The sequence below is a fragment of the Cryptococcus neoformans genome, chromosome 1, assembly GCF_000091045.1.
Source record: "Cryptococcus neoformans var. neoformans JEC21 chromosome 1, complete sequence".
NCBI classification, from domain to species: domain Eukaryota; kingdom Fungi; phylum Basidiomycota; class Tremellomycetes; order Tremellales; family Cryptococcaceae; genus Cryptococcus; species Cryptococcus deneoformans.
In genome coordinates this window covers 771,281-784,496 of record NC_006670.1, presented here as the reverse complement: position 1 = coordinate 784,496, position 13,216 = coordinate 771,281, and the positions used below count along the sequence as shown (strand labels likewise).

General features: G+C 47.2%; 6 protein-coding genes across 6 annotated transcripts; 2 read left to right on the top strand and 4 right to left on the bottom strand.

The window, feature by feature from the left end:
- Positions 1-229: 229 nt before the first annotated feature.
- On the bottom strand, positions 230-1,220 carry CNA02980 (conserved hypothetical protein). The gene is made up of 3 exons (XM_566714.1): positions 821-1,220; positions 531-767; positions 230-462 (listed from the first exon to the last, which is right to left on the bottom strand). The coding sequence occupies exons 1-3, from the start codon at positions 1,163-1,165 to the stop codon at positions 382-384; spliced, it is 663 nt and encodes a 220-aa protein (XP_566714.1). The 5' UTR covers positions 1,166-1,220; the 3' UTR covers positions 230-381.
- A 1,013-nt stretch (positions 1,221-2,233) lies between these two features.
- On the top strand, positions 2,234-4,162 carry CNA02970 (expressed protein). Its single transcript, XM_024656221.1, has 8 exons — positions 2,234-2,310; positions 2,355-2,437; positions 2,485-2,844; positions 2,892-3,063; positions 3,117-3,202; positions 3,257-3,554; positions 3,610-3,837; positions 3,886-4,162. The coding sequence occupies exons 1-7, from the start codon at positions 2,259-2,261 to the stop codon at positions 3,711-3,713; spliced, it is 1,155 nt and encodes a 384-aa protein (XP_024512053.1). The 5' UTR covers positions 2,234-2,258; the 3' UTR covers positions 3,714-3,837; positions 3,886-4,162.
- On the bottom strand, positions 3,439-6,995 carry CNA02960 (hypothetical protein). Its single transcript, XM_024656220.1, has 11 exons — positions 6,302-6,995; positions 5,878-6,245; positions 5,654-5,827; positions 5,153-5,601; positions 4,935-5,105; positions 4,821-4,885; positions 4,464-4,765; positions 4,286-4,417; positions 4,210-4,224; positions 3,918-4,152; positions 3,439-3,870 (listed from the first exon to the last, which is right to left on the bottom strand). Exons 1-11 carry the CDS (start codon positions 6,945-6,947, stop codon positions 3,839-3,841), a joined length of 2,589 nt encoding a protein of 862 aa, XP_024511890.1. The 5' UTR covers positions 6,948-6,995; the 3' UTR covers positions 3,439-3,838.
- A 259-nt stretch (positions 6,996-7,254) lies between these two features.
- Positions 7,255-8,706, bottom strand: CNA02950 (hypothetical protein). Its single transcript, XM_024656219.1, has 5 exons — positions 8,405-8,706; positions 8,203-8,305; positions 8,056-8,134; positions 7,644-8,008; positions 7,255-7,591 (listed from the first exon to the last, which is right to left on the bottom strand). Exons 1-5 carry the CDS (start codon positions 8,499-8,501, stop codon positions 7,510-7,512), a joined length of 726 nt encoding a protein of 241 aa, XP_024511888.1. The 5' UTR covers positions 8,502-8,706; the 3' UTR covers positions 7,255-7,509.
- A 567-nt stretch (positions 8,707-9,273) lies between these two features.
- Positions 9,274-11,318, top strand: CNA02940 (3-hydroxyisobutyryl-CoA hydrolase, putative). The gene is made up of 6 exons (XM_566708.2): positions 9,274-9,519; positions 9,591-9,704; positions 9,777-9,858; positions 9,913-10,038; positions 10,085-10,277; positions 10,328-11,318. Exons 1-6 carry the CDS (start codon positions 9,400-9,402, stop codon positions 11,241-11,243), a joined length of 1,551 nt encoding a protein of 516 aa, XP_566708.1. The 5' UTR covers positions 9,274-9,399; the 3' UTR covers positions 11,244-11,318.
- On the bottom strand, positions 11,275-13,103 carry CNA02930 (conserved hypothetical protein). Its single transcript, XM_024656218.1, has 5 exons — positions 12,626-13,103; positions 12,457-12,574; positions 11,850-12,406; positions 11,525-11,800; positions 11,275-11,478 (listed from the first exon to the last, which is right to left on the bottom strand). Exons 1-5 carry the CDS (start codon positions 13,046-13,048, stop codon positions 11,311-11,313), a joined length of 1,542 nt encoding a protein of 513 aa, XP_024512092.1. The 5' UTR covers positions 13,049-13,103; the 3' UTR covers positions 11,275-11,310.
- Positions 13,104-13,216: the final 113 nt, after the last annotated feature.

The following is a 13,216-nucleotide window of genomic DNA, read 5'->3' as shown; positions in this document are numbered from 1 at the left end:
ACCCAAATGGGCTTGCTTTTCAAGAAAACAAACTTCACCTGTTGTCGAATGAATATGAGCTGTCGCCAGGCTGTTACTACTGTATCATCGGTCTTTTCATCAACTACCTGTAAAGTACCTGAGAAGTTCATCCCGTTTCATCTCGTCTTTCTTGTTTCCCCCCCTGTACATTATCCAGGGAAGAGAAAGGAGATAGAATCGCATGTCACAATCTTGATTACCATTCATATCATACATCATGGTTCAACATGGCTTCGCCATCTTCCGGGAGCCAAACAATCATATGGATACAAGTTTGAAAACCGAGACTACAGCAGAGGACCGGAACAAGCTTCGCGACTTCATTACACTTATAAAGCATACTAATGATGCTTGCAATTCTCACTCATTGGGGAACTTTCGGAAGACATCGCCTAGTTTGTCCAGAGGGGCAGCGAGCAAACCTGCAACGGTCTCAAAAGGCTAAGTTGCAAAGTAAACCAGGATTAGCACACAACGTGTAATGAAGACTGCAGCCCGCTTATGCTTACAGGCTTGTCAGGCGCGGAGGGGTGGCTCCGAGTGGGGGCAAACATCTTGGTCCTCTTGAAGCTTGCGGCGAGACTACTCGATTCAGAGCTCGGGACAGCTTGTTCCAACTTGACGAGGTCTTCTGTCTCTTCTTCCTTGATATGTTCGGCCAGATCGGACATCAACTTCTTGATGGTGGGTTCAAATTCGCTATCACTTGGCGATAGTTGCTGGAACTTGTACAACATCTCTTTGACCTGGTGGGCGTTAGTCCGTGAAATCGCCTGCCAATCTAAGGTGGAGTACGTACCTTCTGATGTTCTTCCCTATCTCTATCGGCCAATGCCTTGCCACCATCTACATACTTCTCAAGAGCAGGGTAAACGACAAGCTCCTCTCCAACGGAGTGGCGAGCAAGTTCCCAGGTGAACAGGTTTTGGTACCGGGTCTTCGTGTCTGCATCAGTAGCTTTGATGATCTGGTCGTAATACTCTTCAAGCTCTCGGTGATCGTGCTTGACTGCGTCTGCTACAGAAGTGTTACCTGCCATGCTGCTGGTTGTGGGGCTTGCAAAGAAGCGAGTGGAAATTGCCAGTGGAGAAAGGGCGGCTCGATTGAAAATAGTCCTAGGGCTGAATGCTCTTGATGAGAGCATATAAAGGCGCGGAGTTAGTAATAGTAGACGATTTACAACGGGTGCGTCAAAAAGTCTTTAGAGGTACAATATTCATAGTAATTCACTGGCTTTTGTACTTCTTCCTTCACAGACCCCCCTGCCATGATTAGACTCATAGTATCCCATATCTGGACGAAAATAGCCAATAGCAATCGAAGAATAGGTCAGGCTTTCGCCGTGAGGTCATTCGATGCTTTACCCTTGCGATGACGAGCTTCCAAGCTTACAGTTTATAAAGCGGAGTCGTGGTGGTGGCTGGATAATCTCAAGGACTCTTTTTCCTTCGTCATCTGTGTTCCCCGCCTCCGCCCCCCCGGCATTTTGACTCTCTATCGTCCCGTCCCTATTTTTTTCTGCCATTATCACATGAGAAAAGGGCACGAGCGATATACTCTATAGTCGTTGATGCGTAATAAAGTGTGGATTGTAAAAGCACATGTCCCGCACTGCGAAATGATGATCGGTGTGACGCGACGCGACCGCTCGCTGCCCTTAAAAAATGACAATTAATAAACGGAGCCAGCTGACTGGATAGGTCAGCAGACGAGACGTCCGATGTGGGCTTTCGCTGGTATTCTTTCTACCCGTCAATCGATAAAGTTTGCCCCGACGGATAGAGCAACAAACGCGAAGATGTACAAACGACGTGCGTAGGACATGGTTTATTAGGCTCGACACAAGCCCTCGGGGGCTGTTTCGGCGGCCTCCTACTAGGGCCCAAGGTCCGAGGGTTTTGGCTAGTTCCAGAATATTTGAGGAATGTCCCACATGCCTCTAGAGCGACAATTAGGCCACTAGAACTCTAATGATGATCGCTAGCACAGATTCCACCTACCAGATTCCAGGATTACAAGTCATTCGCACTCCGACGGGTAGAAATAATTAAGCGATGTATGATTAATCTGGTTAACTTGGAATAGTGATTTCCTAATTACAGTTAGTCTACTATTATTTATTACATACCTCCTCGACGGCGGCGCGTCGCGCCACCAGGAAGCCGATGATGATGAAGCATCGTCATTATGGCAGCATGAATGTCGCCGTTGCTTGACGCCTCATCCCCCTACGAACAATGGCCCACTACCAGATCTCCCCAGGCAGAGCAGTAGGCATATTTCACCTTGGTCAGTGCATCCTATTTGCCCTTCCCAGAGCTAATACACCCCAGGCGATACACTATGGCACGTCCTCGACCTCCTCCGCACACGCAAGAACGAGTATCCCAAATTCAGCTTATCATGGGACCCTCAGGTTCGTATCGGACATCCCGTGGACCACAGTCACTGACAGACACTTAGCACCCGCATGAGTCCGCCGTGGTGATTCATCTACCTTCATTGACACTTTACTTCCCCCATCCATCGCAGACCTTGACACTGATATCGTTCCCTTCTCTTGCCTTTTCCAACATCACTTTGACCTTTGAGACCCAGCTCCTGTATGCCCCAGAACAGCCATTGACAAGGGCCAAAGTTGGCAGGATATTTGGACCTACATTTGCCGACGAGGGTAGAGGATTGGTGTTCCCGGGAATAAAGTTCGAGATGAGCTCGGAAGGGAAAGGTGGGCGAGAGGATCTCGTGCGAAGACTAGACGTGAACGGGAAAGAGGGTGAACGTTTAAGCCTTCCTGGGCAGTTGATTTCTTGTAACGTGCAGGTAAGCAGAATATCCACTACGCAGTTCGTGGAACTAATCAGAATCAGCCAAACAAAGGCGTTGTCCTCTCTATAGCCGAAGAAGAACCTCTAGAAATTATCTTGGGACAAACCACTGCACAGGATCTTTTGTTAGATTTGGGTCATCCTTTGAGAAAATTTTGGAAAGAAGACGACAGATTAGAAAAGATGTGGGGTGGAACCAGTGAACCCGGATATTGTAAGCTGGTCCAAATTCTGCAGACGTTTCTCTAACAAAAAACAATTCCCCAGGCTTCTGGAATTACTTTCAGTATGGGCTAGATTTTTTAATTTCTCCTCAGTTCAAGGTTCATAAAATCCTCTGCTACTCTAACATTGCAAGTCATGTCTCGTTTTACATCGTGACATTTAAAGTTAATTCTGCGTGGTAGCCGGGCACACCCTTATTCCAACGTTATGCTCGCTGCCCTTGGACTGTGTCAACCTCTTCTGGCACACTCAATCTTACTTCCAGCGTCGCCGCTTTTCATTCTTCCCTTTTCCCCAAACCCTCCCAATACGAAGAAGAAATTGATGAACAGAAACGCTCCACTTCTGACAAGACAAGAAAAGCTTCCAAAAGTGGGGCCGGTAGTACTAAGAAAAAAAGGTCGGGGGAGCCACCTGTGATGGTTTTGGATAGAGTCGTAGAGGGTGGCCTAGATGGCGTCATGAACGTTGGGGAGAGTAGTGAGTGACTTCGCTTCCTCTAGGCATATGATGCTGACTGCGTCCGAAAAACCAGGGCTTATAGGCTATGAAGGCCTTATTATCGAAGAAGATCAATTGAGCGGGGGAATCTGCTCTGTCCTTGTATGGCGAAACGAAGGAGTTCAGTCCTTGTCTTGATAATGTACATCGACAAATGTTAGGCGCCAATGATGGTGAAGGTTGTAAATTTCACTCTTGTTATATATAAGTATATGTACATCTATATCTGTACAGTAATTTCATGCAATTTTATGATCCTGCAGTCAGTAAGCCATCCACATCTCCGGAGTTAAGACTGACTACTCATCAGCAACCGCTCTGCAAGAAAGGAATAATACGTACTGTTCTGCATTGCGCGCCAAGTAGCAATAGCTGTCTCCTTTTGCCAGTAATCCAACCTTTTTGTATCCCCCCTTCTCAACGTCATAAGAGTATCATGATAATCTTCCTCAGATATGATCGAGTCCAACTGTATTTCGTTGGGGAGGAAGGTGGAGAATACATGTGAACGTAGAGGGGAGCGATGGACGTCCGATGGACGAGGGCGGCGAAACGTCAGTATTGGAGAATAAGTTTTCTAATACGCTCTGTAGTGAGTTTGACGCTCATAATTGCCTTTCTTACATCAACTCACAGTGCAGAAAACGACCTTTGGACCCTGGAAGTCAGCTCTCTGTCGAATGAATGCGAAAGACCTGCGGCCATCTTACCATGTTAGTTATATCGTTTGGCCCCTGATTGACTTCATATCCATCCCCAAAGGCCCTGCACTGTGGGAATACAGATGTTAAGGTTACTAATACCGCTTTTGAGGCTTTGCTCATCTTCAGTCCGACAAAATTCTAATTTCCTGTCAACCCCAGCGCTTATGATCAAGAGAGGGCGCACCATGGCAATGAGCCCATCTTCTGCTACCATTTCACCCAGATCCTCCCAAAACTCTTTGGTGAACATTTCTCCTGGTACTGACCCTCCTGTAAAACAATCTTGTACCACAAAGTCCCATTTAGGCAACCTTTCCAAAGCTGTCAACGTCTCCGAATCGAGTGAAGGATCGGTGATATTGACACGAGATAATGTCGCGAGCTCGGAAACGAAGACAGAACCATCCAAGAGGTTCACGGATGTTAGATGGGAGGAAGAAAGATTAAAGTATATTTCGGTAGCAGTGAAGACAGCTGGATCGATTTCTGGAGATGATTTAGATAGCACTGACGGTCACGCCTTGAGAGAGTACGAACTTACCGACTACATCAACATTGAATCCTCGTCTCAAGAATCCTTGCGCCGTGATACCAGCCCCGAGACCGCTGTAAGTTTTGGTCAATCGATGACAGCAGCATCTCAAGCTTCACTCACATGACTAAGGCCCTATTAGAACGAGAGCCGCGTGATGGTTCTTCATCCTCCTTGCCTTCAGATGTTACTTTTAGATCCGTAGTGAGGTCCAAAGTTGTGATAAGCGATTCTTTTTCATCCGACCTATGAGCCAAAGTCATCACTTCCTGTAAATTGAACACTGCGAAAATCCTGCGCTTTGTCAGATTCAAGTTGATGGAACAGCAACAACCACCCACGAATCCCCCAATTCGATTGTCTTCTCGCCATTATTTTCCCTTTCTCTGAACCAACGCCCTCCCAGAATTGAGTGGTCACACCTCAAAAATCTATACCCGTCTTTTAAATTATCGCCGACCACCACCCTTCCGGTAAAACTCTGTTCCGAGCTCAGCACCCTTAATTCTCCATGGGCGGTCACATAAGGATCGGTTCTCTGGCCAGGGGGTCGGAGGAAGATCTGCTGGCGTAGAGCTAAGACAAGGAGAGGGAGTCGGAGAAAGAGAATGAATGAAGGAGCTCGTTTAGGTAAAAGTGCGGTATATTTCGATATCTCGGACCGTTTGGAAGGAGCGACTCCTAAGCCAACGGAGATGAAACCATACAGTCCATTCAAGGATGAGGCTAAGGATGGCCCAGGGCGAACAAAGAGATGGATTGTAGTGAGATATAGTGTTATGAAGAGAATCTGGAATAGTTTCATGGACTGTTCGCTTCCGTATTGTGAACACAAAACGTACCGCTTTTTCCGGGCTCTGGGTAAGAAACATGACACTGCCGGACAATCTTCTATCCAGCAGACGCTGGCCAAACCAAAGATGCAACATAAACGCTGTTGATCTAGCAGAGATATTGGCTAAATTTCGAATTCGGCCAGCCAAACTTTTAGCCGGAGTAATCGGGAGGATGTGATCCTATCACCAAAATTTAGTAGATACTATAAGCGCTGGATCCTAATGCTCACAAAACATAAAAGCGCAAATATCAATCCTCCCCCCACAGCACCAAAGCCTAGAATAGCCTTTGCAAAGCAAGCGCCCCATTCTGGGCCAGCCAATCTCCCCATCAAGCTCCCCAGCCTTCTTCCTAGGACGGCGACCAAGTCTCCATTTAGAGCTGCAAGGCTAATGCACACATTGGCCGATACAACTTCTCTCGCGGACCGCTCGAGCGTCATAGCCCAGTACAGCAGAGTTGGTGGAGCAGTATACAATGCGTAGAGGGTGACATTATGCAGGCTCAAGGGAATCGTATTGTATAATGGAGTGAGAAGAATAGTATTGAGAGACAGGAGAAGAGTGAGTGGAACAGCTACCAGTATCGGGAAAATATCTGAGACATGTAAGTATTGCTGATCCTATTTCAACAGTATTCGCGAGTAAACTCACAAAGGGCGGAGAAACGGGCCATGACTTGCTGCACGGTTCTGTCTCTTTTGGAATGGGCCGCAAGCAGATATCTCGAGTCCTCAGCCAATGTATATCTTTCTTCTTTCGAAGATACAAGCGTTGTAGACCCTTGCTGTGATCCAGTTTCGGTGGCTACTACACTGTAAGATTCATTTGACGATATTGCGAACACACCAGGAGACGGGTCGATGAATAAAGATGGGCTGCTGTTATATTGCCGACCGGGTACTTTTTCGGCTTCGTCTTCGTACTCAATATCGCTTGAGCGTTGTGATGGTATCGAAGAGTGATCGGTATCAGAGTCAGAATCAGAGCCCACTTCGGTAGCCTTTTCAGGACGGTAAAATTGTTGATCCGTGGAGAATGAGCTTGTACTTGGATTGCTACTGTGATTAGATGCGCCTTCGCTGTTGTCTGAAATGTCCGGGCCTCTGTCCCTGTCCCAGTTATTTGGCTCGTCGTCGTCAGCCTCTGATGCCGCGCGACTTGATTGACTTTCTGAATCACTGTCTTGCCCGCTGTTAGTCGCGATAAATGTCGCGTGTCTCGGGGAACTCTGAGAAGAGAGATTTCCTGGAGAGGACTTTGTATCACGCCGTACTTCGGAAATGACTTGTTGTGACATCGTGGCGACGATTTCGTTTATTAGACCAATTGTTTCCGACGGAACGTCAACCTACGCCCAGTAATAATAACGAGAAGAACGAATAAGTCTCTTCCTTTTCTTGTTAAAATGCAAGACAAGTCGCTACGCTCAGGAAGCAATGAGAACCATCATCGTTATGGCTATTGTGCGTTTTACGCGCTGACAAGGTTTCATCACTCGATAGGCATGGGTGGCTTTGTTGCAACTCCAAATAAATCACACAGTTGAAGTGACAAAGGAAAAATTCGAAAAAGACCGAAGAAAGGTAGCGAAGTAGTAGAGTGTTATCACATCAAGTTGCATATCAAGCTATCTTTATCATTCGACAGTTTCTAGCATTGGGAACATATTAAAGCGAAATGAACGGAGGAAAGAAGAAGAATGCAACAAGGAGATAAACTGCGCGTGGGGGGGGGGCTGGATAGAGACGGGCCCCATTTTAATGCCCCAATGTAATTATATAAGATTCATTGTCCCGTCGACATACTGCTTTTGTTTGCTAATGGTGAGAGATAATGTAGATGACCGGTCGATATCGTGATTATCCCAAGTAATACCAAATCGCCCAGAAGCTAAACAATGTGAATGTTGCTCCCGCACCGAAGATCCAAGCATCTTGTTTGCTAATTTCATGCACTGTTAGGATCCACATGACAGGTCCAGCAGACTACTCACGTCCGCCTTTCCACCCATCCTATAGTTTCTCTGCTCATTCCCAACGTATTCGCGGCGTCCAATAGTCTTCTCTTAGTACCCTTTAACATTCCTTTCTGTTCAACAAGATTCCCCAGCACTGCTCTTCCTTGCGCAATATATTGATCTATAGAGTTCTCAGACTCTTGTAAGAAAGTGTGTTCGCGAAGAGCAAAATCCTCGCGCGATGATGGAGGGTGATTGGGCCGAAAGAGAGGGTCGGAGGAAGCAAATGGAGATTCTGCGAAGGATGATTGATTTGGCGCGCGACGCTGAGACACAGAAGTACTCGCTGTTGATGGATAGGGGGAAGAGGAGGAAGATGATCCGAGCAAATCCTGCCGGGCCTGGTACCATATCAGTGGAACTGCAACTGGACAATCGCTCAACCCACTTTGAGTTGACTTTCGTTTTTTGCTTGTTCAAATCTTGATTTAAGTTCCTTATGTTCATTTTTTAACCTTGCTACTCGACTTTTGGCGTAATCAGTTTAACGGTTCGCTTTTTGGGCTGGACCGAATTAGACAGAGATCGAACCTACGTGTTGGCCTTATCCCGGGCAACGGTAACCATCTCCTTCCTCGCCATGGAATCATAATCGTCTATCAGTCGCGATAGAGCACTGAGAGTAGTCGTAATTTGACCTTGAAAGAGATGGATAAGCATCCAATTCATTGTGAGAAGGGTGACATACGCCATGTCTATAACTCTTCCGGATATGGTTGAACTGTCGCGCAACTCACCTTGAATTGCCGGGCCTCCTTCACCATTCTCCATTCTAGACAAGTCTGCATTCAAACTCGCTATTTGCCTGTTCCCCAAGGCATTTAAAGACTGCATGTTTGACCGTGCTGAAGATCCGGTAGCACACTGATAAGTCCAAGCCAAACGTATCACTTAGAAGTGACGGATAGCTATTGTGCCGGTGCGATGCTCTTCAGAGATGTTATTGCACTGATGAAGACCTGCACCTTATTGTATCAAGTCAAATGACAGATTAGATAGGGTGTAAGATGAATAAATTGGAGTCGTAAAGAACGATAAACAAAGAAAACAAAAGAGCCTGAACGCCTTGTATGCGCCTGAACACGATCTTCGTCATTTATTTTACTATGCGCGCAGCCCTGCATGTAACAATCGGTTAGTCGGAAAGTTCCATATAAAGAAGCAATATGGACAAACTCTTTTATGCTGTAATGGCTTAGGGGAAGGTGCTCTTTTACTTTCACGGAGTTCCTCTCTTCAGCGCTGCCACATTGCGGCCACGTCTCCTCTAGCCCGTGTGTTCGAGTCCCACCAAGATCTCATGATTTTGTGTTTGGGTTTAACTCGGTAATCAAGCCAGTTTTCATTTCTCGTAAATGACAGATAGGCCGGTAACGGATCATTCTGGCTGGTTTGGCATACGTGCTTTAAGAGGATTGGACAGTCGTAGCAGCGCAGAGAGAGCCGGGAGGACACCAACTTTTTTGCTTGTCTGTCCCTTTTACAGTGCATTGCGTTCTGTCCCTTTTTATGCTTAATTAGATATAAAGACCGCCAAGATGATTGACGGATTAATGACCCAAATCAGCAACACTGCTTGCAGTTTTACGTAAGATTCAAATTGAGCGGACATGAGGGGGGTCTCCGTCGAGTTATTCTTTCGGCATCCAAAATAGCCAGCTGGGTATTCATCGCGCAATTATATAGCCGTAGATCACCCTTATAAATCTCATATTTCCTTCCTCCGCCCCCAATGTCTTCCACAGCTCGCATACAGCTCCTACAGCGTATGTCTCGCCCAACGGCCACCTCTAGGCTCGCAGTACTCAACAGACATCTCTCTTCATCTGCGCAGATGGCCGCCCCGCGTGAGGTACGTATATATGTCCAGGTAGTGCAGCTTGTTGTGTCAATCCCGCAGAGCGCTAAACTGATCATTTGCAGGAACTCGTGCTTTTCGAGTCTCAGCAAGACACTAGGATATACAAGCTCAATCGATCTGCCAAGCTGAATTCCCTCAACCTTGAGATGATCGATTCTCTCTCAAGTAAAATCAAGGTGCGTCTTTTTTTCAACCCGCATACAGCTGAGATTCATAAATGTTTTCCAACGCATTTTCACCCGAATTAGGCTTGGCGGGAACTTGATTCTTGTAAAGTCATCATCGGAACTGGCGATAGTCGGGCATTTTGCGCCGGTGGAGACGTAAAGCGTAAGAAGCTGAGTTCATTATTCGGTCAAAATCTGACTTGCTTTTCATCATCAGAACTCGTCCTCGACCTTAAGGAGGGCAAGCAAACAGCGGTTCCATTTTTCAAAAGTGAATTTCAGCTCAACTGGTTGCTCGCAAGATTGGGAAAACCTTATGTCGCTGTCATTGACGGTGTTACTAGTGCGTTATCATCGCAAACTCGACCGACTTACTGATCATTGTGTAGTGGGTGGCGGCGGCGGTCTTTCTCTCCCTGCGCACATCAGAATAGCTACTCCCCGCACCATCTTCGCCATGCCTGAGACCAAGATTGGCTATTCCCCTGACGTCGGTTCCAACTACTATTTCGCTCAACTCGATGGGTTCATCGGCGCTTGGCTAGCGGTGACCGGCCAGGAGGTGTACGGTCGTGCAGCCTAGTATGTAACAGTTACATCCTAACATTGATCAACATACTGATGTACTTCAGTGAACTTGGTATTGCTACGCACTATGTGACCGAAAACAACATCTCGGATATCGTCTACCAGATCACTCAGCACCCTTCCCCCACTCCTGCGAACATTTCCTCTTTGATTTCCGCCTATACCGCGCCCGCTTCTGCTACCAGCGAAGCCTCATCGAAATCTTCCCCTGACGGGCATACTCCCATCAAGGGCGAGATTCGCAAGTTCCTTGACAAAACTTTTAATAAGAAGAGTATTCAAGAGATTTACGCTGCCCTAGACAAATCACAATCAGACGATAAACTTTCTTCTGAGGTCAAGGAATGGGCTGCCCATCAGAAGCTTCAAATGGAAGCTCGCTCCCCGACGGGTATGGCTGTTGCCCTTCAAAACTATCGCAAGGCCCGAGAGATCCGTCGTCTTGACCGAACGTTGTTGAACGACATATCAATGGCCACTGCTTACTCCGGAACCAACCGTGCGACAGATGACTTCATCACTGGTGTTTCGGCGGTGCTTATTGATCGCTCCAAAGGCCCAGTTGCGTGGGCACCTAAGGACATCAACGAAGAGTCTTTGTCCCCTCAGAATATTAACTCAAGATTCTTTTCTGCATCATCACCTCACGTCGCTGACAAACCCGAAATTGAATTCACTCCCTCTTCCGCGAGCAAGCTCGATTCTGGTAGAGACTCTACCTGGGGCCAGTTCCGAAAATATGGTCTTCCATCTGAAGAGGCTGTGCGGGCAGCAGTTGATGGATATGCCCCTGGCTCCGGCGCATTTGCGCTTTTAGAGGAAGAGTTGATCGAGCAATTTGTGGATGCCCAGGGCGACGTAGGAGGGACTAGGAGGGATGAGGTTATAAAGCGGGTCAAAGAAGTTGTGAATGCTTGTTGCAAGAAGGGAAAGGATGGATACCTCGAATGGACTGCTTAATCTATCTCTTTCTAGTGTGTTATCAATACAGAAGCAAGAAGTGGAAATGCATAATGGGGTTGATCAATTACATGATCGCTTCGTAGAGATAGTCATCGAGGGTGAAACCCAGCTTGGAATCTTTCGCTAAATTTTTGGCCATCTCATAATCAATTTCACAACGGAGCATGATATTGTCCAGCCTATCAGGTGGAGACACTCTTTTCAACAAACCTTGGGATTCTAGCTCAGGTAACTAAGTCTGATCAGCAGGGCTCCAAAAAAGATCAAAATATACTTACCATCCCCCAAAACTTTGTACTACCCATCAACCACTCCACTTCATCGTCCCAGGCCTGTTCCTGTTCTCTTTCTCTCTTGCGTTTACGATCTCGTTTTCCGTTATCTGTAGCTATCGTTGGCGGCCAGGTTAGGGGTACTGACTCATCGTCCGAGGAGGACTCCTCGAGGTGCTCCAGTTCAGCAGGACGAGGTGCATGTTCCGCGTAAATCGCAAAGAAAAGAGAAAGAAGGCGGTCGACAGGGAAAGGTTTAGGGCCAAGGAGTCTTTGCGGAACCTGAGAGCCATTCGCGGTCAGTCTATCTTGTTTGATGAAAACTACTTACTTTGCCCATTCGGACTTTACCGTACCCGGTCCGTCTCATTCCACCACCTTTTTTCCTCTTCCCATTTGCAGAATATCCTCTCCCAAAGAGCCTCGAGTCTGTTTTGGACGGGTTGTAACTAGCACAGTAAGCTGCAATGAGTAAAAGTCTCGCAGCAAGGGGTAAAGGGCGTTCAGGAAGCTTAGGTAACGCCCTCTCTTTACCAGGATGAGGACGAAGGGCAGATACGAATTCCAGGTGGCCGATTTGCCTTGGTAGAAGTGACTCTACAGCTGAAGCTAAGGGGAGAGTGATGTGATGCTGAAGGGTAGTGAAGAGCTTGACATCAACTGCCAATTTTGGGGGAGGTTTGGCGGGATCAGGATATGGAAGACCGAGATGGGTCATCTCGTAATGCGGGGGGAGAGTAGATGTGTACAGCGGCCAGAGCGATTTAGATAAGTAATGGAGTTCTTCAATGGGAGGAGTCACAAGGGGTAAAATTGTTGACAGGAGAAGATCAAGGAACCGAGGATAGAGAGGATGAGCGGAGGCTGGAAGGAGCGCCGTTCTGATTTCTATCGAAAGTCAGTAATGGCAATCCGTCTTATACGGCTCACAGTCATACCATCGCGCGAAGGAGAAGGAAGATAGACATGCAGAGGTTCTGGAGCATCAGCTCGAGGAGGACGTACATAGTCCCAGGGTACTGAAGAGGCAAGTACGACTGTACTCCGCACACCAGTCTGCCATCAAAAGCAAGTCAGCTGTTATACGTATCATAGACGCCGACTTACAAGCTCGGCTAGTCGAACGATCACAGGCCAGTTATTTCCCATGACTGTTTTCAGTCTCTCCGCATGTGTGATGACCAGTACCAGGCTCCTTTCCTGTGCCTCATCTTTCGCATATGTTTCCGTCTGTTTGCCCTTACTCTTTCCCTCGGCCAAATACACCTTGTCACTCCACCATCGTTTGAGTCTCAGACTGAACTCATCCCAGGTTCTGGCCTCACCCACATCCGTATCTCCGCCGATTAACCGAAGTAAGATCCCATTAAGCAGTAGTCGAGGGGTACGATGTTCAATCGTATCAATCTTGACTAAATGTTTTTGGCTGTATGGCAAGGGAAGGGAGAGAGACGAATGGTGCGGATGATGAAGATAGATGAAAGATGGTGCAGAAGGCACAGATAGAAGAGTCTTGAGACATTCTGCCATTGTTGCAAGCGGCGAATATGTGTTAGGGAAGAAGATAAAATGATGAGCATACAAAGGGATGGTGAGTCGAGACGAGTTCCTATTATTTGTTGTTGACATTCCGGGCGCGACAAGCTCGCCGACAGCAAGCAACGCGATGAACTGAATGCGTGAGCCGCAGTGCCGTCC

What these genes read in the sequence shown, in the direction of transcription:
- CNA02980 (XM_566714.1), bottom strand. Translation starts at nt 1,165, where the DNA reads ATGCTCTCATCAAGAGCATTCAGCCCTAGGACTATTTTCAATCGAGCC. An exon ending in ATAGGGAAGAACATCAGAAG is followed by an intron (nt 768 to 820) that starts GTACGTACTCCA and finishes AACGCCCACCAG; the next exon opens with GTCAAAGAGATGTTGTACAA. An exon ending in CCTCCGCGCCTGACAAGCCT is followed by an intron (nt 463 to 530) that starts GTAAGCATAAGC and finishes TTTGCAACTTAG; the next exon opens with CCTTTTGAGACCGTTGCAGG.
- CNA02970 (XM_024656221.1), top strand. Translation starts at nt 2,259, where the DNA reads ATGGCCCACTACCAGATCTCCCCAGGCAGAGCAGTAGGCATATTTCAC. An exon ending in AGTAGGCATATTTCACCTTG is followed by an intron (nt 2,311 to 2,354) that starts GTCAGTGCATCC and finishes AATACACCCCAG; the next exon opens with GCGATACACTATGGCACGTC. An exon ending in CATGAACGTTGGGGAGAGTA is followed by an intron (nt 3,555 to 3,609) that starts GTGAGTGACTTC and finishes CCGAAAAACCAG; the next exon opens with GGCTTATAGGCTATGAAGGC.
- CNA02960 (XM_024656220.1), bottom strand. Translation starts at nt 6,947, where the DNA reads ATGTCACAACAAGTCATTTCCGAAGTACGGCGTGATACAAAGTCCTCT. An exon ending in CCCAGAGCCCGGAAAAAGCG is followed by an intron (nt 5,602 to 5,653) that starts GTACGTTTTGTG and finishes AAACTATTCCAG; the next exon opens with ATTCTCTTCATAACACTATA. An exon ending in TCTAATAGGGCCTTAGTCAT is followed by an intron (nt 4,886 to 4,934) that starts GTGAGTGAAGCT and finishes CAAAACTTACAG; the next exon opens with CGGTCTCGGGGCTGGTATCA.
- CNA02950 (XM_024656219.1), bottom strand. Translation starts at nt 8,501, where the DNA reads ATGCAGTCTTTAAATGCCTTGGGGAACAGGCAAATAGCGAGTTTGAAT. An exon ending in AAAACGAAAGTCAACTCAAA is followed by an intron (nt 8,009 to 8,055) that starts GTGGGTTGAGCG and finishes ATATGGTACCAG; the next exon opens with GCCCGGCAGGATTTGCTCGG. An exon ending in GGATGGGTGGAAAGGCGGAC is followed by an intron (nt 7,592 to 7,643) that starts GTGAGTAGTCTG and finishes GCATGAAATTAG; the next exon opens with CAAACAAGATGCTTGGATCT.
- CNA02940 (XM_566708.2), top strand. Translation starts at nt 9,400, where the DNA reads ATGTCTTCCACAGCTCGCATACAGCTCCTACAGCGTATGTCTCGCCCA. An exon ending in CGCCGGTGGAGACGTAAAGC is followed by an intron (nt 9,859 to 9,912) that starts GTAAGAAGCTGA and finishes TTTCATCATCAG; the next exon opens with AACTCGTCCTCGACCTTAAG. An exon ending in TGTCATTGACGGTGTTACTA is followed by an intron (nt 10,039 to 10,084) that starts GTGCGTTATCAT and finishes ATCATTGTGTAG; the next exon opens with TGGGTGGCGGCGGCGGTCTT.
- CNA02930 (XM_024656218.1), bottom strand. Translation starts at nt 13,048, where the DNA reads ATGGCAGAATGTCTCAAGACTCTTCTATCTGTGCCTTCTGCACCATCT. An exon ending in TCCTTCTCCTTCGCGCGATG is followed by an intron (nt 12,407 to 12,456) that starts GTATGACTGTGA and finishes GACTTTCGATAG; the next exon opens with AAATCAGAACGGCGCTCCTT. An exon ending in GTACAAAGTTTTGGGGGATG is followed by an intron (nt 11,479 to 11,524) that starts GTAAGTATATTT and finishes GATCAGACTTAG; the next exon opens with TTACCTGAGCTAGAATCCCA.